Source organism: Coenobita brevimanus, chromosome 23, assembly GCF_032717465.1.
Source record: "Coenobita brevimanus isolate Jiangsu-jjx chromosome 23, ASM3271746v2, whole genome shotgun sequence".
NCBI lineage: Eukaryota > Metazoa > Arthropoda > Malacostraca > Decapoda > Coenobitidae > Coenobita > Coenobita brevimanus.
In genome coordinates, this window is record NC_136976.1 from 45,496,949 (window position 1) to 45,523,765 (window position 26,817).

General features: G+C 44.2%; 1 protein-coding gene across 1 annotated transcript in view; it reads left to right on the forward strand.

Annotated features, from left to right (window-relative positions):
* LOC145392688 (ankyrin repeat and SAM domain-containing protein 6-like) overlaps positions 1–26,817 on the forward strand; it is a 320,191-nt gene that overhangs the window by 190,326 nt on the left and 103,048 nt on the right. Inside the window, exon 8 of the mRNA XM_080266995.1 lies at positions 20,521–20,657. Within this exon, the coding sequence (XP_080123121.1) occupies positions 20,521–20,657 (137 nt within the window). The remainder of the gene's footprint in view (positions 1–20,520; positions 20,658–26,817) is intronic.

Consider the following 26,817-nt stretch of genomic DNA (forward strand, 5'->3'; position numbering starts at 1 on the left):
TAGAATGGATATGGAAGATTTGCAGATTGGCCTGGGAGGAAGGTAGAGCCCTGGAGGATTGAAAGTTTCATTTTTTTTTTTTCTAAATTTTTAAAGGTTCTAGCATGCTTGCATGTGTCAACCTTGGTCACCTAATTGCAGCTCCCCATGCAGCTTGATTTCTGGCAGCTTCCCTATTCAGTCCCTTATCCCTGAGGTTACACTCAGTGACCTCATCCCAGGTCTTTTCTGGTCTACCTCTTGCAAATCTACCCCTCCAGCACATAACATGTCTCCCAAATAAAAAGAATCTTCCACACACTCAAGAGACTCACAGCAAGATCAGTCTTTTCTTGCCTGACAGTCTCCACATACTCTCCCCAACACAGCACACATGAAATTAGCATTATCTTGCAGTCTGCCTCTAATACCACTACGTCTCTTATGCACCCACTTATCACAAACACTGCACAAGATGGAATTACTTCCCATGCTTTTGTGGCAAATTGCACATGGCCACTCTCCCTCTTCTTTGACAATATCACCACCAACCCTAGATACCATCACTTTTGTTTTATCTGCATTTACTTTTAAACCCTGTGCCCCATACCATCTCTCCACTTCCTAAATCTTTTCTCTGCCTTGATTTCATTCTCTGCAATTAACACAAAATCATCAGCATACATCTCTCACAGGAGTCCATTTCTGAAGTCACATGAGAGCTTAAAGTACCATGATAAACAACAAGGGGCTGAAGACTGATCCATGATGCACACCAACATTCATGGAAAACTCATCACCCAAATCTTCATTCACCCTTACCTGAGTGCAAGCACCCACATACATAGCCATAACCAAACTAACCAACCACTTCTTGATCTCAACTTCTCATTGCCCACTTCACCACCTCCCCAGGGACTCTGTCAAAAGCCGTCTCCAAATCAATAAAAACAAAGATCCCTTTTGTTTCCTATCTATTTTTCCTGAAGCCGTTGAACAGCGAATATGGCATCAATTGTTCCATGACCAAGCATAAACCCAAACTGCATCTCATCAGTATTCGCTTTCTCTAAACGTACCTTGAAGAGCTCTCTCCATTACCTTCATTATCTGGTCAAAAAGCTATATGCTTCTATAATTTCCTGTTTCCAGGGCATCACCTTTCCCGTTGTTACACCTTTACAATTACACTCCTCAGTCAGTCATCTGGGAAAACACACTCATATATAGTCGTATTTATCTAGTCAGTAACTAACCCCATTCCTATATCTCCTCAGGCTCAGAGAGATGCCTGGAACCACTGTCTGACTCACTTCTTCTTCATTTCTGCAACATTTGTGGCCTTTCCTCTAACTTTCTCTCTGTCAAACATCACCTCTCCTCCTCTAAACCTCACCTTCTCTTCCTGTCTGAGACGCAGCTGTCTGAGGCAACTGAGAGCAAACCCTTTTCTGTTTCCTCCTACTTTCTCTATATTCATTTCAAAGCCAAAAGTGGTTGTTGTGTATATGTACACAACGATTTAACTTGCTTTTGTGTTCCCGAACTTGATTTCATTTCAAAGCCAAAAGTGGTTGTTGTGTATATGTACACAACGATTTAACTTGCTATTGTGTTCCCGAACTTGATTCTTCTGAATTCTTTACTCTCTGGCTTCGGCTTTCTTGTCATTCTCTGACTAAATATATCTGCACTGTTTACTTATCTCCTAATTCTGCTGACTACGAAAAATTCTTTTACTATCTTACTTCTTGGATAGAACACATTCTATCCATTTCTTCTTTCTCTGAAATATCCATTCTAGGAGATTTCAGTGTCCACCATCACCTTTGGCTCTCCTCTCCTTTCACGGATCCACCTGGTGAACAAGCCTACATCTTTTCTATCCTTAATGACCTAGAGCAACTTGTACAGCACCCTACTAATATCCCTGACTGCCTTGGAGAGAGCTCCGACATACTTGACCTCTTTCTTACAACTAATTCTTCTGCTTACACTGTTAACTTTCCTCTCTGTTAGGCTCCTCCGATCACGACCTGATTACCTTAACCTGTCCTATTGCTTCGGTATGGCCTGTGGACCCTCCAAAGAAACGTCGACTGTGGCACTTTGGAGCTGCAGATTGGGAGGCCCTCAGGCAGTACTTCTTTGATTTTCCCTGGGATGGTTATTGCTTCCGTGGCCGGGAGCCATCTGAATGTGCATTGTGCGTTACAGAGGTTATTCTCTTGGGCATGGAAGCATGCATTCCCTTCTCATATCCTTTGACTAATGCAAGAAAGCCTTGGTTTACTCATACCGTAAGCCCCCGCGTTTGGCGATCCAATTAGTCTGGCGAAACTACCGCCAAATGCGAATTTCGCCAAACACGAGTTCTTTTTACCATATAAATTGCCTATAAAGTGCCTCAATCAGTCTTTGGTCATTGCCAAAGTCCCCCTTTTGACCCCTAAAACACCATCTTTCGAGCTGAAATAAAATCTTTTGCCTTCACATATTAATACACATGTAGAAAACAGACCAATAAACAATAAATGAAGCTAATAAGACATGATATAAAGGTTGTAACTAACCGTAAATAGAGTGAAGATAGGCTTGCTTGGCTGGGGACGTCGGAGTGGCAGTGGGGGCAGCTTAGTTGCTACCACCACTTTCCTCATCACTCTCCCCCTCCTCCCCCATAACCCCCTTAGCAACCATTTGTCTCGCTTGATCATCCACTTCATCGAAGCCAGAAAAGTCAGCATCCAGCTTAAAGAGGGCAGCGAAGCTTGGCTGGGGAGGTTGGGGTGGCTGGGGAGGTTGGTCTGACGTCACCGGTCACCAGGCAGCCGTGTGGTTCAACGTGCGGCCGCCAGGGGACCGCCAAGTTTGAATTCAAATCGCCAAGCGCGCATTCGGTGGTCCGTGGCCACCCTACCGCCAAAAGTGAGTTTCGCCAAGTTGAAATTCGCCAAACGCAGGGGCTTACTGTACTTGTTCTAATGCTGTCCGCAACAAGGAAAGGACCTATGAAAGGTACCAGAACCAACCCACCCCTGAATCACATCTTGTTTATGTTTCTGCCCTGAATCTTGTTAAGTCTCTTCTTCTCTCTGCTAAAAATAATTTCATCCGTACTAAATGCTATCAGCACTCCAACTTGAATTCTTCCCGCTCCTTCTTGCACCCTGCCAAAAACCTTTCTAACAAATTTACCTCATCATCTTTCCCTCCTTTTTTCTATTCTGATGGCTCTGTAGCTATATCTTCTACTGATAAAGCAGATCTCTTTGCTCAGACTTTCTCCTCCAGTTCCGCCTTAGATGATTCTGATGCTGTTCCTCCATCACTTCCCCCCTCTGGCTTCTTCATGGCTGACATTAAAATTTCTTCAGTTGATGTATTTTCTGCTATCACTGGCCTTAATACTAACAAGGCATATGGGCTTGATGGAGTCCCTCCTGTTGTCCTCAAGAACTGTGCTTCTGTGCTTACACCCTGCCTAGGTAAACTCTTTCATCTTTGTCTGTCAACTTGTACCTTTCCTTCTTTCTGGAAGTTTGCTCTCATTCAGCCAGTCCCAAAGAAGGGTGACCATTCCCAACCCTCTAACTATAGTCCAGTTGCTTTAACATCCTGTGTCTCAAAAGTTTTTGAGTCAATTCTTAACAGGAAAATTTTAAAGCATCTTTCCTATCACAACCTTCTTTCTGATCATCAGTATGGGTTCCATCAGGGATGCTCCACTGGCGATCTTCTCACCTACCTTTCAGACTCCTGGTCATCCTTCTTTCTGGACTTTGGTAAATGCTTTGCCATTGCACTTAAAATCTCAAAGGCTTTCAGTCGAGTCTGGCATAAATCTTTAATTTCCAAACTGCCCTCTTACAGTTTCTATCCTTCTGTCTGTGCCTTCATCTATACCTCCTTTCTGGTCGTTCTATAGCCGCTGTTGTAGACGGCCATCATTCTTCTCTTAGATCTGTCAACAGTGGTGTTCCTCAGGGCTCTGTCCTATCACCGATTCTCTTCCTTCTATTCATAAATGACTTTCTAAGATGTACATCTAACCCTATCCACTCGTACACTGATGATTCCACCCTTCACCTTTACATTCAGTTCCCGCAACATTCATCTCAGCAGTTACTTCAACAGACAAGGGATGAGGCTATGGCAAACCTAATGTCTGACTTGGCTGGTATGTCCGACTGGGGTAAAAATAATCTTGTTGTTTTTAATGCATCAAAAACTCAGTTTTTACACCTATCAACTCGACACAGTCTTCCACAGGAGTACCCACTAATGTTTAATAATATCCAGCTCAATCCTTCATCATCCTTGAACATGCTTGGGGTTTCATTCACTCGGGACTTATCTTGGAAAGATCATATTGCATCTCTTGTAAAATCTGCATCCAAGAGATTGGGTGTGCTAAGCCGACTTCATACCTTCTTTACCCCTGCACAGTTGTTGGTTTTGTTTGTCCCTGTGTAGAGTACAACTCTCATGTGTGGGGAGGCTCCCAACATACAGCACTCCTCAGTAGGGTGGAGTCAAATGCCTTTAGTCTCATCAACTCTCCTTCTCCTACTGGCTCCCTCCAACCTCTGTCTCTTTGCCGCAGTGTTGCATCTTTATCTCTTTTCTATTGCTACTTTAATGGTCACTGCTCCTCTGAACTGTCTGCTTGCATCCCTCCACCTCTACGTCAGGCGCATAGCACCCGACTAGCAACAAACTCTCATCCCTTTTCTGTCCAACTCTCTAATGCAAGAGTTAACTCTTACTCCTAGTCCTTCCTTTTTGCAACAGGTCAACTCTGGAACTGTCATCCTCTATCTGTATTTCCTGCTTCCTATGATCTCCAGTCTTTCAAACGCAGGGTGTCCAAGCATCTCAAAATGAACGGATCTTGAATTTGGCCCTCTTTTGTATTGTTTTTTTTTTTTTTTTTCTTGGAAGGAATGGTTTGTGGGCCTGTGGCCTTTGGTTCCTTCTTTCTTGCATTTAAAAAAAAAAAAAAAAAAAAAACACCTGCATCTTGTCAATTGCCTTGCTCACAGGGAGCAGTGTCAATCACAGGCCAAGGGCAAATCACTGGATCTGCCGGCTCCAAACCTTCCTTGTTCCAGTCAAACTCCTCATTCAACAACTGGTTGTAATGCTCACTCCAGGCATCTTTAATATCCCCACTGTTCACCACCACCTTTCTTTCATCATACTTCACACACTGTTTACCTATGATATCCCTGTTTTCCCTCTTCATCTGGTTTGCCACCTTGAATATCATATTCTTCCTTTCCACACTATTTAGGTAATCAATTAAAAGTCTTTGATTTGCCATGTTAACCTCTTTCCTAGTCCTATGCTTGGCAGCCAAGTATTCCTCTTTGATATCACCCCTTTTCCATTCCCGGATAAGCCTTTTTTTCTCCTTAAATGCAGCATCTACACCCTCATCCGAACACCAAGTTACTTTATGTCTTCGGAGGGCCCCTTGTCCATCCACACACTGAATCAGTAACTCTTAGGAGATTGTTCTTGAGAGCTCTGTTCATTAACACTTCTGTCAACAGCTTCCTGTTCAGCCACCACTCTACTCATCTTGCCATAGGAAGCATCCCTTACTGCTTGGGTTTTCAACTTCCATATTTTCCTTGTAGGTGCAGAGGTCCTCTCAGTCATCACTCACTCCATAAGCTCGTATCTCTGACGGGTAAAAATAATCTTGTTGTTTTTAATGCATCAGAGACTCAGTTGTTACTCCTATCAACCCAATAAATTCTTCCGCAGGAGTACCCACTAATGTTTAATAATATTCAGCTTAACCCTGCATCATCCTTGAACATGCCTGGGGTTTCATTCACTCGGGACTTATCTTGAAAAGATCATATTACTGTACATCTCTTGTAAAATCTGCTTCCAAGAGATTAGGTGTGCTAAGCCAACTCCATTCCTTCTTTTCCCATACACAGTTGTTGACTCTATACACTGGTTTTATCCACCCCTGTTTAGAGTACAACTCTCATGTGTGGGGAGGCTCCCCACATACAGCTCTTCTCAATAGGATGGAGTCAAAAGCCTTTCGTCTCATTAACTCTCCTCCTCTTACTGGCTCCCTTCAACTTCTGTCTCTTCGCCACACTGTTGCATCTTTATCTCTTTTCTATCGCAACTTCAATGGTCACTGCTTCTCTGAACTGTCTGCTTGCATCCCTCCACCTCTACGACAGGCGTGTAGCACCCGTCTAGCAGCAAACTCTCATCCCTTTTCTGTCCAACTCTCTAATGCAAGAGTTAGCCATTATTCCCAGTCCTTCATTTATGCAACAGGTCAGCTCTGAAACTGTCTCCCTCTGTCTGTATTTCCTTCTAGCTATGATCTCCAGTCTTTCAAACGCAGTGTGTCGAGGCATCTCGAAATGATCGGATCTTGAATTTGGCTCTCTCTTGTATTTTGTTTTTCTCTTGGAAAGAACAGTTTATGGGCTCGTGGCCTTTGGTTCCTTCTTCCTGGCATTAAAAAAAAAAAAAAAGCACCATGTCACATATCAACAACTTGTGTTGCTGTTCACACTTCTCACTATCTACAACTTAAACATCCATCGTGAACCTCCTATCAACCCATCTCACCAGGAAGTAGTCTATCTGGCTGCTATTTCCCCCGAGACTTGTATGTAATCAACCTACTCTCTTTTTTCTTAAAATGTGTGTTGCACTGAATCTTGTTCATTGCCTCCCCAAACTCAAATACAGGCATTCCCCGAGATCGGGTGCATCGCTAACTGCCATTTCACTAGACCAAACAAAAGGAATGGAGGAGCATTCCTGCAATCCGAACGGCCATTGATTTGCAAGTCTGAACACTCGACCCCTCTCTAGGTTTGAAGCGAGCGCCGCTGAACCGCCTGAACGCATATGTGGTGGTGCTCGAGGCTCTCCCGGTCCTCCCTCCATCCTGTCTCTTCTCCTTCCCCTCCCCAGTCCCTCCTCCATCCCCTGCCACACTCAGCACTGCCAGGCATATCTCCCTCCCTCAGCCTTAGTTATCTCCCTCCCCATCCCTCCGCCCTCCCTTACCCCCGTATGTCTCCCGTGTGTGTGTGTGTGTGTGTGTGTGTGGATGTGTGTGTGTGTGTGTGTGTGTGTGTGTGTGTGTGTGTGTGTGTGTGTGTGTGTGTGTGTGTGTGAGTGAGTGAATGAGTGAGAGTGAGTGAGTGAGTGAGACTGGGGGGGTGGGGGGAGTAGGGCAGTTTGACTTTCTTTTCTCCCTTCCCATCCCACTGCCCTCCCCCACCATTGCTTGTCTCCCTCCCTGTCCCCCCACCCTCCCCCATCCCCACTTGTCTCTCTCCTCCACCTCCGCTTGTCTTCCTCCCCATCCCCCTGCCCACCTTCACCCCTGCTTGTCTGCTTTCCCATCCCCCAACCCTCTCCCACCCCTACTTGTCTCCCTCCCCCACCCCAGCTTATCTGCCTCCAGTCCCACTGCCCTCCCCTCACCCCTGCTTGTCTGCCTTCTTGTCCCCTACCCTCCCCAACCCCCACTTGATGCGCTGCGAGCTGCCTGCCTGGCTGTCAGTTGCCCTGAAGCATCTCAGTACTGCACGTCCCTTCCTGCATGTGGTGGTTGATGTCTCATTTTTTAGCAGTAGTATTGTTTTTAGGATAATAACATTACCTACGGTGTTTCTGTGTCAGTCTCTGTTGATTGAGTAAGGTATATGAGTGTTTGGATTTGGGCGTGGAACACATTTCTGGCTTTTTTTCAGTATCTTATGGGGAAAATTGCTTCGATATCTGACATACTCACTGACTGTACACTCCCACTGGTACGGAACACTGCCAGATATTGGAGTAGGCCTGTATCCTTTCCCTTTCCTCATTCCTTGTACCTTATGCGCATCCCTCATGTACCCCTTCATATCTTTGAGCTGCTTCACCTACATGACCATTTAAGTTCCCTCCCAAAACTACAATTTCATCATTCCCCTTACTACATACCACACTTATTAAATCATCCTAGAATTTATCTTTTTCCAAATAATCCAGTCCAGCCTGTGGTGCATATGCCTCTGTAAATGGAAATGTGATCCCACTGAACAAAATTTTCACAACTAGTATCCTTTCACTCACTCTCAATACATTCATGACATATTCCACCCATTTCTCTGTAAACAGCATACCCACACCACCATATCCATCTGCCCTTCCTTGACAAAATGTCTTGTAATGATAATCCCTCCCAGCAATCATTCTCGCTGATCCACCCCTGTATCTAACCTTCTGCTCACATCAAACATCCACTCACCTCCTACTCAATGCCTAAACCACTTCCCCTGCTCTACCCCTGAGACTACCCTCATTCCATTATGTCACCTTGATCCCCTTGGGTAATTTTGTTTCCTCAGGCTTGCTTTGATTTTTCTCCTTTTTTGTCATAGTCAGTAAAAATAAAGGGGAGAAACAGACCAGAGGCCCCACCCACCTGCACACTCCCAAGTCCAGGCTTGGGACCTAGAACCCACAGACCAGTGGCTGTGGCAGTGGCCTTGGGGCACCTGCCAGGACAGCTAAAGGGACACCCTCTGCCATGCCATTATACACCCACTGATAGGGTAGCCTCCTGGTGTAGTACTCCCTGGTTTGGGTCCCTCTCTTTTTGGCTGAAGCTGCAGCCTGGGGACCACATTGCCCTGTACCCTCTAGCAAAGGTTGCTTCCCATCCCATCCCAGCCCCAAAATCTATGCTGGTGGAGCCCTCATCACACCTTGCCTCAATAGGTCTGCCACTAGGTAGCAGGGGCAAAGTTTTCTGGCCGCATGTCTTTACTGGTGCCAACTCCTGTGACATAGTGGGGTACGATGTGTGGTATGTAAAGCACATGTAGAGTAGTGCATAAGATAGTTAGAGGAGAGTGTTTGGAAGGTAATGCTAGTCTACTCTCCATGTTTGTGTCACACTGAAAAAGTCAGCAAAGGGGGATGGTCAGATGTTCTGGTAGCTAGTGATGCAGGAGCTCCAGCTCTCCCTATCACCAGCAAGTCAAGTATAGTATAATTATTCCCCTGAACAATGGAAAACGGGAAAAATAAATGTGTGGTAATCACAGGAGCATTTGTCCTCTTAGTGTAATAGGAAAAGTATATGGTAGGATACTTATTGACAGGGTCAGAGCAATAACAGAGGAGTTAGTTGGAGAACAGGGAGGTTTTAGGAAGGGAAGAGGTTGTGTAGATCAGATATTCATCCTAAGATCTTTAGTGGAAAAATTTCTAGAGAAGGGAAAGAAGTTGTATGCAGCCTTCATGGTTTTGGAAACAGCATATGACAGAGTGGATAGACAAGAAATGTGAAAAAATACTGGGGGTTTTCAAGAATACTCCCCCAGTATCCCTGCTTGTCGTAAAAGGCGACTAAAAGGGTTGGCGGAGGGTTAGTGCCCCTCCCCGGAAAACAGCTAACTAAAAAAACAAACAAGAAGCCTCGGACAAGGACTGACCAAACGATGACGACCCAGGACCGGACAAAGGACTTGGTAATGAGTACATGGAATGAAAGAGGAGCGAATGATGAGGTGAAAGAGAGAGAGATTGTCGAGGTGCTTGAGGGTGCGAAAGTGGATGTATGTGGAATAACTGAAACAAAATGGAGAGGAGAAAGTGTGAGATAATGGGAGTATGGATGGGGTATATGTGCAGGAGTAGGTGAGAATGAGAGGGCAAAGGAAGGAGTATGTATAGTTGTGAGTAAAAGATGGAAGAGGAGCATAAGACAGTACGGATCAGTTGGGTCAAGGATTGTGTGGGTAAAGTTGAAAGTTGGAATACAAATGTGGGCAATTGTGTGTGTGTATGCACCAATGCAAGATCGTGCTAGAAGAGTGAGAGAAGAGTTCTGGACAAATGTGGAAGTGTGCATGGAAAAGTTTGGAAGGAATGAGAGAGTGTTTTTGATTGGTGATATGAATGGTAAAGTTGGGAATGTGAAGGTGGATGGAATAGTTGGTGAGTGGGGTGTGCCTGCTGAGATAGATGAGAATGTGAGTGCATTAGTGGACATTTGTGCTGGGAGGGGATTGGTGATAGCCAATACCCTCTTCAGGCATAAAATGATCCACAGGTATACATGGCGAGTGATGAGAAGGGTGGGTGGTGAACTGAATGAAAGGAAGGCAATGATTGATTATGTGTGTGTGAATGAAAGGATGCGAAGATGTGTAAAGGATGCAAGAGTGTATAGAGGTTGGGGGAGTGGACTTTCTGACCACTACTTAGCGGTGGCCAGAATTAGAATGCAAGTAAGATGGAGGAATAGAATAAGGGAAAGACGAGAGGAAGGAGTAGTTGCAAGGAGAGTGGAAAGGTTACAAGAGGATGAGAAAAAGGCAGAGTATAAGAGAGAAGTGGAGGAACGATTGGGCAAATATGAATTGGAGCAGATGGGAGACGTGGAAGGTGTGTGTAAGATATTTACAGAAGAAATATGTGCAGCATGTGATGTGGTGTGTGGAAGGAAGAGAAGACAGAGGGGGGTGCAAGGAACAGCGTGGTGGACTGAAGAGGTGAAACAGGCTGTGGCACAAAAGAAGAAAGCATACAATGAATGGATGAGAAATAGGGGCGTGGAAGAAGTTGAGAGGCGGAAGAGAGAGTTATATGTAGAAAGAAAGAGAGAGGTGAAAAGATTAGTAAGAGAGAGTAAGAAGAGAGTGGATGAGGAATTTGGAAGGAATTTGAGTGTAAAGTAGAGGGACTGTAAGAAAATGTTCTGGAGGGAAGTGAAAAGAGTAAGACAGGGTGGAAGTGAAGTAAGCAGGGGAGTGAAAGATAAAAATGGTAGATTACTAGTGGAGAAGGGAAAAAAAGTGAACAGATGGAGAGAACACTTTAAGGAATTGTTGAACGTAGAGGATGGAAGTAATGCGAGTATAAGTGGCTGGGGAATGGCTGGGAGAAGGAGGGAGGTGAGAAGACAGGAAGAAATCAGTAGGATAGAAGTTGTGGAAGCAATGAAGAAAGTTAAATCGGGGAAAGCCCCAGGAATTGATGGAGTGTGTGGTGAAATGCTGAAGCATGGGGGAGAGATAGTAGTAGAATGGATGTGGAAGATGTGCAGATTGGCCTGGGAGGAAGGTAGAGTCCCGGAGGATTGGAAGACAGGTATAATTATTCCCTTGTACAAAGGAAAAGGGGAAAAAGAAGTGTGGTAATCATAGGGGCATTTGTCTTCTTAGTATAATAGGAAAAGTGTATGGTAGGATACTTATAGATAGAGTTAAAAAAAGAACAGAGAAATTAGTTGGAGAAGAACAGGGAGGCTTTAGGAAGGGAAGAGGTTGTGTAGATCAGATATTCATTCTTAGATCTTTAGTGGAAAAGTTTCTAGAGAAGGGAAAGAAGTTGTATGCGGCATTCATGGATTTGGAGAAAGCATATGACAGGGTGGATAGACAAGGATTGTGGAAAGTGTTAAGAATATATGGAGTAGATGGGAAGTTGTTGAATGCTGTGAAGAGTATGTACGATGGTGTGAAGGCTGCAGTGTGTGTGGATGGTGAACTAAGTGAATTTTTCTCTTTGAAAGTTGGTTTGAAACAGGGATGTGTCATGTCTCCATGGTTGTTCAATCTGTATATGGATGGGGTAATAAAAGAGGTACAAAGTAGGGTAGTGGATGTTGGAGTGGCCCTGGTGAGAGAGGATAGTGTTTGGAAACTCCCTGTACTGTTGTTTGCAGATGATACTGTGTTGTTGAGTGAAGACGAAGGGGAGCTGCAAGGCTTGGTGGATGAGTTTGAGAGAGTGTGTAAGAAACGGAATCTAAAGGTGAATGTAGGGAAGAGTAAAGTGATGGTCTTTGAGAGAGGTGAAGATAGTGAATGTACAGTAAGGTTGGATGGTGAGGAATTGGAAAATGTGAGTACGTTTAAGTACTTGGGTAGTGTGATGAGTAAGGATGGAGGTTTGGAGGGTGAAGTGCTTGAAAGGGTACAGCAGGGAAGAAAGGTTGCTGGTTCTTTGAAAGCAGTGATAAGAAACAGGGAAGTGAGCATGGAAGTGAAAAAGTTACTACATGACAGTATTGTGATACCAACTCTAACATACGGAAGTGAAGCTTGGACATTGTTGGAAGGACACAAGTCAAGAGTGAGAGCAGTGGAAATGAGTTATTTAAGAGGAGCCTGTGGAGTCACATGGAGAGACAGGCTGACAAACGAGGATATAAAGGAGCGTTGTGGTGTGGATGTGGATGTGATAGGAAGCATTATGAGGAACACACTGAGGTGGTTTGGCCATGTGGAGAGGATGGAGGGTGAAAGACTGACGAAGAGAGTGTATGTGAGTGAGGTGGAAGGGGGAAGAGGGAGGGGGAGGCCGAGGATGAGATGGAGGGATGGGGTGGAGAGGTATATGAGAGAGGGGGGTGTGAGTTGGGAGCAGGGCAGTGAAATGGCGGGGGACAGGGCGACTTGGAGGCGATTTGTTTGTGGCCACCCCAAATGGGATTGAGGCGTCTGGCAATAGATAGATAGATAGATGAGTATGTATGAAAGCGCTAAGGCTGCAGTGCTTGTGGACGGTGAACTGAGTGAATTTTTGCATTTGAATGTTGGATTGAAATAGGGATGTGTCATGTCTTCATGGTTGTTCAGTCTGTATAGGGATGGAGTTATAAGAGAGATACAAGGTAGGGCACTGGATGTTGGAGTGGCCCTAATGAGAGAGGGCAGCAGCATTTGGAAACTTCCTGGTCTGTTGTTTGCAGATGATACTGTATTGTTAAATGAAGATGAAGGGGAACTGCAATGGTTGGTGAATGAGTTTGGGAGAGTGTGTAAGAAATGGAATCTAAATGTGACTGTTGGGAAAAGTAAAGTTGTGGTTTTTGAGAGAAATCACATCACTGAATGCACAGTGGGATTGGATGATGAGGAAATGGAAAATGTGAGTGTATTTAATCCGCGCCGTCCCGGTGACGTGAATTAACGCGGCAACATTGCAAGGTCCCTAATTTGCACAATTTTCAATTTTCGCGAGTGATTTTGCAAGTGATTTTTGGCACATATACACGTGACACCTTCCTCTATTCCTCTACAAGATGCCAAGCAGGAACAATGCCTTACACCGCATAACCTCTCCCCCCCCCCCCACTGCACGCCATTGTCTCGGCAATTCACCTGTTACCAGTGACCTGGCCAATAAAGACATTCAGGGCCAGAGTGATTCCCCAATCGATGACAATGTGGAGGACAAAGTTTACATAGCATCAGAGGAAGAAACAGTCAGAAATGATGATCAGGTAATGTGAGAAAAAAAAGGTCATGAATGGTGATGAGTTAGTGAGTGAAACAATGCTTATAATGCCTATATTACTGTTTGAAAACCAATATGCTCTTGTACTACATATAAATTCGTACCAAGTAAATAAATAAAACTGTTTATTAGTGGATAAAATAGTTACCCTCCCATAGAACTCGTTTTCTTTGGTGCCAGCCTGTTAGAAAACCCAGTCAGGTAAGGAAGTACTCGTACCTAAATCCGGTATTTTAAACTTCAGGTGAGCAATTTCTCTTTGAATTTTCGATGTTTCTCACCAAAAGCGGATGTTTGAGCCAAAAAAAAAAAAAAAAGGTCCAAAAACGTTGGGATGGGGCGGGTTAAGTACTGTACTTGGGCTGTGTGATGAATAAGGATGGAAGTTAAGAGGGTGAAGTGCATGAAAGGGTAAAACAGGGAAGAAGGGTTGCTGATTCTTTGAAAGCAGTGATAAGAAATAGGGAAGTGAGCATGGAAGTAAAAAAGTTGCAGCATGATAGTATTATGATACCTGCTTCTAACATTTGGAAGCAAATCTTGAACCTTGTTGGAAGGACTCAAGGCAAGAGTGAGAGCAGTGTAGGGCCATGCACAAGATTTTTGTAACAGGAGGGTTTAAAAAAATATATATATATTCATAGTTTATTCACTTTATTTCATTCCTTCCGTCATTCATTCATTCATCATCTAATCCTGTGTTGCCCCATGAGGAGCGTAGAAGCCCGGGGCTAGGCAAGTTGGTCCTGACATTTAAGATGAGAGTGACCAGCCTCACTCATCCTGGAGCGGCATTACGTGAGCAATAAAACCCAACCACCCTTTGGATGTAAACCTGCACAGGCTCAATCTGATTAGAGCACCTTAATTACCCATTAAACTAAGTAATGCAATACAGTAAATGTTGGTACTTTAACTACTAAAATACTGAAAGGGTACAAACTCAAGGTAATTTACATACTCAGCTTTACAGAACCTTGGAAGCAGAACAAAGAATTTGGTCATTTACTTGACATCTTTCACTAAAAAACACAGGAAAAACAAGAGATAACACTTCTTCACTCACTGATTTCTGACTGTAAACTAACCCACTCTGCACAGAGATACTGTTTATATACCCTTATGAAACATCCCTGTGGTAGGTGGGGGCACTCACCATCCACTCACTTGATGTATTGCTGCACTCGGGTGTCTGCCCTTTCCTCTACTCACTTCTTTCCTTCCATCCTCTTCTGTCTTTCTTTCCTTCATTCTTTGCTCATGCTTCTGCCTGCGGGTGACTTTACGCTCCCTCTTCTGTCTTCCTTTCCTTCATTCTTTCCTCTTCCTTCTGCCAGTGGGTGACTCTATACTGAGTGACAAGCCAGTTGGTTTCCTGTACACCAGGAAACCATTTACTACACTGGGTGGTAACCATATAACCAGATTTTGGTGCCTGGTGGTTTAGTGAGTAATTACGGTGCTCCAATCAGATTGAGCTGGTGAAGGCTTATATCCAAGGGATGGTTGGAGTATATTGCTTACATAATGCCACTCAGGGATGAGTGAGACTGGTCACTCTCATCTTAAATGTCAGGACCAACTTGCCTAGTCCCGGGCTCGTAAGCTTCTCATGGGGTGATGTAGGATTGGATGATGATGATGATGAAACATTCTAGAAATTTCCACTGCGTTTTACAAACTTTCGTTTTTTTCAGTTGCCATCCCCCCATTTAGTCTCGTCGGTAACAAAACATTCTAGGACCTTCATGAAACATCTTAATTTTTATATTTTGTAGACCTTTTTAACTTGTTCCATTATTTTTCTGTCTTATAACATTCTTAGCAGGATTTAGTTAATTTAATGGAGTGGATATGGAAGTTGTGTAGATTGGCTTGGGAAGAGGGAAGGGTTCCAGAGGACTGGAAATCAGGTATAATTGTTCCTCTGTACAAAGGAAAAGGGGAGAGAGAAGTATGTGGTAACCATAGGGGTATTTGCCTTCTTAGTGTGACTGGTAAAATATATGGTAGAATACTCATTGATAGGGTTAGGCATATGACAGAGGAGCTAGTTGGAGAAGAACAAGGGGGATTTAGGAAGGGAAAAGGGTGTGTAGATCAGATATTTGTTCTAAGATGTTTAGTGGAGAAGTATCTAGAGAAGGGAAGGAAAGTGTATGCTGCCTTCATGGACTTGGAGAAAGCTTATGACAGAATAGATAGGCAAGGTATGTGGAAGGTATTAAGAATATATGGAGTGGAGGGGAAATTGTTGAGTGCTGTGAAGAGTATGTACGAGGGAGCTAGGACTACGGTGCGAGTGGATGGTGAGCTGAGTGAGTTCTTTGATCTCAATGTGGGACTGAAACAGGGGTGTCTAATGTCTCCATGGCTGTTTAATATATATATGGATGGGGTTGTAAAGGAGGTACAAGGTAGGGCAGTGGATGTGGGGGTGGCCTTAATGAATGAGGGTGAGATTTGGAAGCTTCCGGTGTTGCTGTTTGCTGATGATACAGTAATCACTCCAATATCCGGATCAATAGAGCCATCGGTAGGTTCGGATATTGGTTTTGTCCGGATATTGGGCCCCAGCTTATGGACTTGTACTTACGGACCCTAACACAGAGAAACACCTATACAACTCCCTCCGGACATGCATAGCACCTATTTAACACCCAAATCACACCAATAAGGCACATAAATGACTGAAATAAATGCAATAGACACATAAAATGTGGGTTTAGAAGTATGTTCATACATTAATAAACATTCTGGTACTTATGGACTCTAACCGAACCGAACCTAACCGAACTCTGAAAAACACATTCCTACTGCACATGCATGAGGTAAGTTTAGTATGGAAAGAAGTACAGTATGACACTTTCTGGTAAGTATAGTATGGGAAAAAATACAATATGAAACATTCTGGTAAATATAGTATGGAAAATAGTACAACATGAAACATTTTGGCTACTTACAGCAAGTCCCTGGCCACCTCGATGAATAACCGCCTCCTCTCGGACTCTGACAGTAAGAACGATTTCCTGAAGCACTTGCACTACACTCTTCCTGAAGTCTTGCACTGAACTTAGTCACTAACACACAGAAGTCCGTTCTTTTCACAGTGTTCACTTTAGTCCAAATAATGTTCCATTAAATTTAAGTGTTGCACATTAACTTTTCCCAAGTTTTTTTAAGTTTCCAAAGCCAAAACAAAGAAGATTAGTTACATTAAATTTCTTTTCTACTTAGTCTTTTCTCCCAACTTGAAAACCTTAACACAACACACCGTTTTTTTCACTGCACAACACTCAAAATTCCCGTGTGGTCTAGTGGAGAATTTCTTGCTGTTTATTCACTGTCAGAGCCCGAGAGTATCACTGGCAGGCGTCCAAGGGGTGCATCGGTGGGTAGTGGTGATGGCGTACCGACTACAGAAGACTCTGAAGACAGCCGCAAACTCACGTCGAGCGGTGACTCCACTGTAGCTGATGTGCTGAGCTGTGGCTCGGAGCATGAGGGCCTGTCTTGGGGAGGCAACGGAGTGGAACCAGGGCTTGGCACAGCGGGGGTCACGGGCCTGAAAAAACTGTCAATCGTTGACTGACGCAAGGACCGACGATTCTGGCGATTGATGATGCGCTGCCGGAAAGCACGCACTTCCTCCACGAGTCCCAAGGGCCCCATCTCCCTGTCGCAGTCCGGGTGTTCCAGGTAGTCTAGGACGAACTCTAGATGTTCCCGGAGTGCGCTCAGCTTGGGGATGGCTGGAGTAGTGTCCTGCTGGGCGGAGTCTGCATCATCATCGCCTTCGTCGTCGGAATCTTCAAGTTCGGGACTGACACCAGCAACCGAAGACGCGATCTCGATATCAGACAACGTCTGATACCCAGGATCGCCCTCGTCGTCGTCCAACCACTCACGAACATCGTCCACATCAACATCGTCGCCGTGCGTACGTAGCCGTGCATGGAAGTCATCCACGTCAAACCCTAGGAAATCGTACTCCACATCTGTTCCGAGAAGCAGACGAGACCAACCATTTTCAAGAGTTTTCACAGGGACTTCCTTCCATGCACTAGCCCAGTTGTACAGCGCTGACTTGATGTTGTAGCGACGAAGGTTTTCCAAAGTCCGCTTGCCTCGAGTGTCACGTCCTTCCCTGCGCTCGTCCTCGTCCTCGAGAACCACCATCACCTCGTCCAGGAACTTCCGACGGTACAGGCGCTTTGTTGCCACGATCACTCCTTGGTCCATTGGTTGAATGAGAGCAGTCGTATTAGGTGGCAGAAACATGCACCTAATACGGCCATTCTCAGCAACCAAGTCCTTGTCACACAGGTGGGCAGGTGCATTGTCGAGGAGAAGGAGAGCCTTTACCTGGTCGCGAGGAATTCCCAGTGTCTTCGTCTGGTAATGTATGACCTCCTTGACGAAGTGATGGTGAAACCAGTCTTTGAAAATCACAGCTGTGAACCATGCTTTCAAAGAATGGTACCATACGACAGGAAGGACATCCATCACCCCACGAAGGCACCGAGGCTGCTTTGCACGGCCAACAATAACGGGCTTAAGCCGGTGCATGCCGTTAGCATTGGCACAACACAAAGCAGATATCCGTTCCTTAGAAAGCTTGCGGCCAGGTACACGCTTCTCCGTCTCATCGGCGAGAGTGTTCGTTGGCACCGAGTGATAGAATAGGCCAGTTTCGTCAGCGTTATAGACTTGACCGAGAGTGAGGCCCTCCCTGTCGATCAAGCCTTTCACCTTGTGCCGAAACTCGTCCACTCCATCCTCGTTAGCGTCCAATGCTTCGCCATGTGCTTTACGGTTAGTAAGGCCATGTCGCAACTTGAACGCGAAGAGCCAACCCTCGGATGCCTTGAAGTCTAGGGCGTCGTGAAGCCTTGCAAACTTCTCAGCAGCAGCCTTCAGCTCCGTTCCACGTACCATCACACCAGCTGCACGTTGCTGTCGATACCAAATCAACGTGGAGCGGTCGATCTCTGCATACTTGGGAGTAAACATAACCTTCCTCTCCACGTTGCGTTTGCTTCTCGACGAGAAGTCAGCCGTGTACTGCATGAGCTTGTCTCGGGAACGCTTGATATCAAACAAAGTCGACCGGGCCAGGTTGAACTCGCGGAGAATGCGAGAGGAAGACCAACCCGCATCAACCTTCTCCAATATCTCCCGTTTCTTCTCCAGAGTCAACACCACTCTCTTCCTTTTCTCAGGAGGCGGGGCCATCATCACACACACTAAGAGTAGGGCAGAGAGCAGCAGGAGGCCTTGCAGCAAGTACGGCACCACCACAAAAGCGAGCACGTGGGCAGCCATGACGAAGAGCGTAGGTCTTGTCGCGGTGAGAGACAGGCGGGAAGTGGGGAGGATGCAGCGGCGCTCTATCGGACGTCGGAGGAATGACGAACCAAAACAATGCTCTCACGCGGCGCGCGCGGCTAGTTCAAATTACGGACGGCAAAAAATCGATTTTTTTTCCAATTTTTTTGGATTTTCGGACCATTTTGGGAATGTTTGATCCCAGGACGATAAGGTTCGGTTAGTGGGGATGTTCGGTTATTGGGCGTCCGGATATTAGAGGGATTACTGTACAGTATTGTTGAGTGAAGATGAATGGGAGTTGCAAGGTTTGGTGAATGAATTTGGGACAGTGTGTAGGAGGAGGAAGCTGAAAGTTAATGTAAACAAGAGTAAAGTTATGGTGTTTGAGAGGAATGAAGTCACAGAGTGTGCAGTGAGGTTGGATGGTGAGGATATGGAGAATGAGTGCATTCAAGTACTTGGGTAGTGTGATTAGTAAGGATGGAACTTTGGGGGATGAAGTACGTGAAAGGGTACAGCAGGGAAGAAAGGTTGTTGGTACACTGAAAGCAGTGATGAGAAATAGGGAGGTGAGTATGGAAGTTAAGAAGTCACTGCATGGTGGTATTGTGATCCCTACCCTGACGTATGGAAGCGAGGCGTGGACATTGCAAGAGGGGAACAAGTCAAGAGTGAGAACAGTGGAAATGAGTTACTTGAGAGGAGCATGTGGAGTAACGTGGAGGGACAGGTTGACGAATGAAGAAGTGAAGGAACGTTGTGGGGTAGATGTGGATGTGGTTGAGAAGATTAGGAGAAATACACTGAGGTGGTTTGGACATGTGGAGAGAATGGAGAATGAAAGACTGACTAAGAGGGTGTATGTAGGTGAGGTGGAGGGAGGGAGAGGGAGGGGTAGACCGAGGATGAGGTGGAGAGATGGAGTTGAGAGGTATATGAGGGAGGGGGGGGTGAGTTGGGGGGAGGGGAGTCAAATGGTGGGTGACAGAGTGACTTGGAGGCGTTTTGTCTGCGGCCACCCTTTGCGGGATTAGGGTGTCGGGCTATAGATAGATAGATAGATAGATAGCATTTTTAGTCTTATTTTCATTCGAATTTTTCATTCTTTCCAAATGGAGAGTTAGCCTCCCCTGAGCGCATGGCCTTGGAGCAGTGGAAACAAGGTATTTAAGAGGAGCATTTGGGGTTACTTGAAGAGACAGACTAACAAATGAGGAAGTGAAGGAGCGTTGTAGTGTGGATGTGATAGATAGTGCTAGGAGAGGTACATTGAGGTGGTTTGGCCATGCGGAAAGGATGGAGAGTGATAGACTAACATGGAGAGTATATCTGAGTGAGGTGGATGGGGGGGAGAGGGGGGGGAAGGCCAAGGATGAGATGGAAGAATGGAATGGAGAGGTCTACGAGAGAAGGGTGTGTGAGCTGGGAGGAGGGCAGAGAAATGGCGGGAGACAGGCGACATGGAGGCGATTTGTTTGTGGCCATGCCTTATGTGAGTAAGGTTTCTGGCGATAGATGGTTATATCATTAAATGGTAGATACCTATACTTTGCTAAAAAAAACATTCCAGATCTTGCATGGATGATGTAGCTCTGAGGCACTTCACCCTTTGTATCAGCAAATATAGGGTTTTATTTTTAAATGCATCATTGTCATTGCTGCTGAAAAGAAACTGCTTATTTGTGGTTTGTATTTGGATGTCGATCCATGATTTTTTTTTTGTTGAGGACATGAGGTAGAACATGGCCAAAATGTGTGAGTATTCCATGTAGAAAGTTGCTGTGCAAATATTGTAAAGAAATCAGGCTGATCTGAAGTTTTGCCAAGCCTTGGCTAGGGGATTAAGGGAGAGTTGCATTTTATATGGATAATCCAAGCCCTGTATCTTCTCATCCTTACCTTCCTTAACAGCTGCCAACATTGGGTATTGGCACACCTTCATCCTCACCCCTGCCATCTCGCGCTCAGCGAACAGGGGGACTGTCTGATCAGGCTGATGCCACCTCCAAGCTGGGCCTGAAACATTGGTGGAACAGGGTCTCAAACAAGTAAGGCATGACAATGGGAGAGAAGGAAGATGGAAAGATGAGTGAGCTGCAGATTGAGAGTTTGAGAGGAAGAAAAGTTGGAAGGGGAAATGTAGGAAAAAGGATGAAGTAAAAAGGGAGAAGGAGGAGAAAGAAAGAGAGAAGGTAAATAGAAGGAAGAATAAAAAGGACATTTGTAAGTGATGACAAAAGGTAGATATAAGAGAGAGAGAGAGAAAGATGAGGGAAGAAAGTATATGATGGAACAAAAAAAAGAGGAAGTGTGGGAGAGGGAAGTACAAAGATAGATAAACTGTTCAGACGACACAGTCTTTACTAAGTGTACAGACCTTAATATATATGCGAGGTCTGTCCAAAAAGAAGCTGAACTTTTTAACTAGCTATCCAACTAGTTGGTGTTGTGTGATCGCAATGGGAGTTCTGTGTAGCAGCAACATTGAGCTTTAGTCTCTGCATCATGCCATGTAATCTAGTCATCGAGGTACATGCTGTTGAGTGAATATGTGTTTAGTGCACTTCGTGATCTGTTGCAAGTTGAACAAGGAAGGATCTTAAAGAGCAACATGTTTGCGTGAAATTTTTTTCAAATTGGGAAAAACTCTTATGGAGACCTCAAATGTTGCAACAGGTGGATGGGGAGGATTGTTTGAGTCGTACACCGTGTCACAAGTGGTTCCAGCGGTTCAAACTGGGAAGAACATCCACTGAAGGTGATCTCAAATCTGGATGGTCTTCCACGTCAACAGACAACAATCATGTTGAGAAAGTGCTTGCTATGATCTGTGAAAATCATCACCAGGCTGTTCGTGAAGCATCTGAAGAAGTATGTATCTGTAAAAGTTCGTGCCACATGATTTTAAATGAAAAACTGAAGCTGCATCATATTGCAGCAAAGTTTGTGCTGCATCTGCTGACTGATGAGAAAAAAGAGAACTGTGTCACGGTTAGTCAGGAGCTGTTTCATTGTTCATACTGATGGAAACTTTCTGAAAAGTGTCATAACAGCTGATGAAATGTGGGAGTATGACCACAGAGTTGAAACAAAAAGACAGTCATCGCAGTTGGTTGGAACATCTTCACTGCAACCAAAAAATGCATGTCAGAGTGGGATTAATGTGAAGGTGGCGTTGATTTTTTTTTTTTCCGTGTTCATCATGAGTTGTTCCACGTGGTCAGACAGTCAATAGAGTTTTACCTGGGTATCCTGAAGCATTCGAAGGAGGCAGTGCAAAGGAAGAAGCCTGAGGTGTGAACAAACAAAACCTGGGTGACAAATCATAGGCTCAAGCATCGCTCCCTATGCGTGACATTTTGGTGAAGTACAAGATGACTGTCATTTCCCAGCTGCCCTACCCTCTAGATCTGGCCCCTCCTGACTTCCCTTTCCCCCCCCTTTCCAAAGTTGAAATCCACCCTGATAGGTCCTCAATTTCAGACGTTGGAAGAAAATTTGCCAAATGCATTAAACACATGTTTACTCAAGTGCATGCACCTCGATGACTCAGTGACATAGCATGATGCAGTTAATGTCAGATTGAAGCTCAAGGTCGCCGCTACACAGTGCTTCCATCACGATCATGCTATGCTGGCTAGTTGGTGCGCTTTTTAAAAAGTTTGATCATAGGGGCATTTGTCTTCTTAGTATAATAGGAAAAGTGTATGGTAAGATACTTACTGACAGAGTTAGAGAAAGAACAGAGGAATTAGTTGGAGAAGAACAGGGAGGCTTTAGGAAGGGAAGAGGTTGTGTAGATCAGATATTCATTCTTAGATCTTTAGTGGAAAAGTTTCTAGAGAAGGGAAAGAAGTTGTATGTGGCTTTAATGGATTTGGAGAAAGCATATGACAGGGTGGATAGACAAGGATTGTGGAAAATATTAAGAATATATGGAGTAGATGGGAAGTTGTTGAATGCTGTGAAGAGTATGTATGATGGTGGTAAGGCTGCAGTGCATGTGGATGGTGAACTAAGTGAATTTTTCTCTTTGAAGGTTGGGTTGAAACAGGGATGTCATGTCTCCATGGTTGTTCAATCTGTACATGGAAGGGGTAATAAAAAAGGTAAAAGGTAGGGTAGTGGATGTTGGAGTGGCCCTGGTGAGAGAGGATAGTGTTTGGAAACTCCCTGTACTGTTGTTTGCAGATGATACTGAGTTGTTGAGTGAAGACGAAGGGGAGCTGCAAGGCTTGGTGGATGAGTTTGGGAGATTGTGTAAGAAACGGAATCTAAAGGTGAATGTAGGGAAGAGCAAAGTGATGGTCTTTGAGAGAGGAGAAGTCAGTGAATGTACAGTGAGGTTGGATGGTGAGACATTGGAAAATGTGAGTACGTTTAAGTACTTGGGTAGTGTGATGAGTAAGGATGGAGGTTTGGAAGGTGAAGTGCTTGAAAGGGTACAGCAGGGAAGAAAGTTTGCTGGTTCTTTGAAAGCAGTGATAAGAAACAGGGAAGTGAGCATGGAAGTGAAAAAGTTACTACATGACAGTATTGTGATATCATCTCTAACGTATGGAAGTGAAGCTTGGACGTTGTTGGAAAGACACAAGTCAAGAGTGAGAGCAGTGGAAATGAGTTATTTAAGAGGAGCCTGTGAGGTCACATGGAGAGACAGGCTGACGAAAGAGGATATAAAGGAGCTTTGTGGTGTAGATGTGGATGTGATAGGAAGCTTTATGAGGAACACACTGAGGTGGTTTGGCCATGTGGAGAGGATGGAGGGTGAAAGACTGACTATGAGAGTGTACGTGATTGAGGTGGAGGGGGGAAGAGGGAGGGGGAGGCCGAGGATGAGATGGAGGGATGGGGTGGAGAGGTATATGAGAGAGGGGGGTGTGAGTTGGGAGCAGGGCAGTGAAATGGCGTGGGACAGGACGACGTGGAAGCGTTTTGTTTGTGGCCACCCCAAACGGGATTGAGGCATCTGGCAATAGATAGATAGATAGATAGATTTCCTTTTGGACAGACCTCATGCAGCGGTTCACTTCTCTGAGGCCTAGAATAACACCAGTGCATACATTGTTAATGAACAGATTTTAATGAACCTCTGTACATAAAAACTTCAGTCTATGACAGTCATATACTGTATTCAAAATCAAAGAAATATGCTAGAGATGAAATGTTGTACTTTCACCAGCCCAGCACTGAGTGGGCATCAGTTGTTCAGTTGCACTGATCCAGTGATCATGCCATATATACTTGATTACTGACTGCAAAATTTTAATTCTAATATAACTCAGGGTATTTTTTTCATGGCAGTGAGGTTACCTTAAAAAATAAAAAAAAAATAAAAAAAAGGAATGAGAGAGAGAGAGAGAGAGAAGAAGAAGAAGAAGAAGAAGAAGAAGACTCGCACACTTGATCAATTAAAAGGAAACATTATTAGAACAAATGCAGCCATAACAGTGGATAAGTTGCAGTGGAAAGTTGCTACTGTGAAACACTGGAATCAGTAATATTTAAATGCTGAAGAAAACTACCTTCAAAATTTGCTATAACCATGGATAAATTGTAATGAAATGAAGATTGTTATAAGTTATATCACACTTCATTTCATTACAATCATATAACTATGGATAAATTGTAATGAAGTGGAGTGAGTACCAAGTTTTTGATAAATTTGTTCATAACTACAGTCACCACTCACATAACGCGCGATCCTATAGCGCGAAACTCACATAACATAGGAGGCAAAATTTTATGTCCAAATTTAGTCACAACACAAAAATTGCAGATATTACATGGGTAGAGGAAGCTGCCCATTTTTTTTAACACCATACTACGTGGCAACGATAGAAATAATGCGGCCAGAGGCCCCAAAATTATAGTTCAAACAGTCATAACGCGGCAGACAAAAGTCATAACGTGGTGGGAACAGACACAACGCGGCCAGTGATAGTCATGGCACGGATTGCATCAGCCAATGGGTGCATGTACTGAAGGTCCTGCCATCTGGGGACATTCATCTGAATCTCCTGGAGAAAAATGTTTTGCAGAGTTAAACTGTAATTTTTTTCTCCTTATATGAACAACATTTTCTGAATCAGCAATTTTTTTTTAAAGCTTATGTGGTTAATGCCATGTACAGTATATGTATCTGATATTTTTAAAAAATGAAAACAATATCCGTTTCCACATTCTTAATACAATGGAATGCAATCTAATGTTTAATAGTACAGTAAGTCCTCGTATTTGGACGAATTTTACTTCGATGCCTTGTTTTTCGCGCAAGAAAAAAGTTTCTGAGTTGTCTTACAATTCACAAATTTCACCACAATTTGATGCTCCCAACCAGCAGCCGACACTCAGTAGACGATGTGTACCGATGCTCAGTCTAGGCACTGTCCATTTTTCTATGCAACAGTTTCCATGATCTTTATACAGCAGGTCCAGTGGGGCAGTAGACACAAGTGAGTCTGTTATTGTTTATGATCGTAATGTATGATCTTCAGCCGTGTCGTGAATACACAGCTGGTCCAGCTGGGCGGTAGCTACACGTGAGTGTGTTTTCGTGGTGAACGTAACGTATGACCTTCTGCCGTGTCGTGCTACTGTTTCTTAACAAAGAATCGTTACATGTTTCTCGTAACACCATTTATTTTTGTTGTGATGGACAAATATCTGAAATGGGTGTAAAATAAAGCTTATCGATATTTAAGGAAGGAAAGAATAATAACCGTCCCAACACAGAGATGGTAGACTCAGCCCATCAATTTTTTATTCTATTTGACTATATTACAGCCTCTCTTCCTTGTAGCAGTGAGTAAAATAGTGTTGTTATAATTTCTCCCTTCCTTTTAGTGACAAAGAGGGCACATAAAATGACCGGGGTTTAGTTAACTGACTTTGATGTCAAAAATTAAATAATCTGGTGAAAAGTGGCAGTTCTTCCTTGGTTAGTGACACCAGGAATTACCCCATCCACCCTCAACACACCTTCACTTGCCACTCAAGCCAGTCTTCACTTTATTTCTGATAAGGATTTTTGGTGTTCCAGCTCTTTATAACAGTTTTAATGTCTTTTCAGGTACATGTTTCTTGTGTTATGCTGTTTTAGCACTAGTAAACACTCTTCATTTAATTTTGGGTAGGGCCTGTTTGGTGTTATAGTACTTTCTGATAGGGTAGGTACATGTCCCACCAGAACACTCCTCTATTTTTCCCATTAATTCTTAACTTCATACTTCGACGTTTCACGGTTCGCGAGGTTTTGACAGAACATTCAAGCTGCGAAAAACGAGAATTTACTGTAGTTTATAATAAACTAATGTAAGGCAGTAATTGATTAACAATTAAAAAAAAGTGTTTCAGGCAAATATTGAACTAGTTGATAAAACTTTTATTCATGTTGCCAGAGGTCCATACAATATGTTTTCCCGAGCCAAATGTCCACTCATCACCTCTTCGACATCGTATCTCCCTTAGCCTTCGACGTTTAACGTCATTCTTTCCTGGAAATCTGGCCCATCCTTTCACATCATGAGTCACATCGTGTTTGGAAGATGAAACTGATTTCAGTCCGCTACAGCACGAACAAAATATGTCATCGTCATAGATTCGGCAGTGACTCAGTTGGCTCCAATCATCTGTTTATTCTGCATCGTACATCCGGCAAGACAGCATGGCCGCTGGGATGTCGTTTGTTGAAATTATTGGTATTGTTTTCACTGTTCAGAAAAAAAAGAATGAACTACTGTCATGGGTATTTGAACCAAGAAATTTCATTTAAAGTTATGACTATTTTATATTCCTCCGCATTAAGATCCCCTAATCAGTCACTGGACTGCACTGTGAAGGACAAAGTGGTTGGTCATATTATTCTTCCAAAGCAGCCTTATTATAATGGTATGGATTGCACATATCTATCTATCTATTGCCAGACTCCTCAATCCCATTCGGGGTGGCCACAAACAAATCCCCTCCACGTCGCCCTGTCCCCCACCATTTCACTGCCCCACTCCCAACTCACACACCCCTCTCTCACATACCTCTCCACCCCATCCCTCCATCTCATCCTTGGCCTCCCCCTCCCTCTTCCCCTCTCCACCTCACTCACATACATTCTCTTCGTCAGTTTTTCACCCTCCATCCTCTCCACATGGCCAAACCACCTCAGTGTATTCCTCCTAACGCTTCCTATCACATCCACATCCACACCACAAA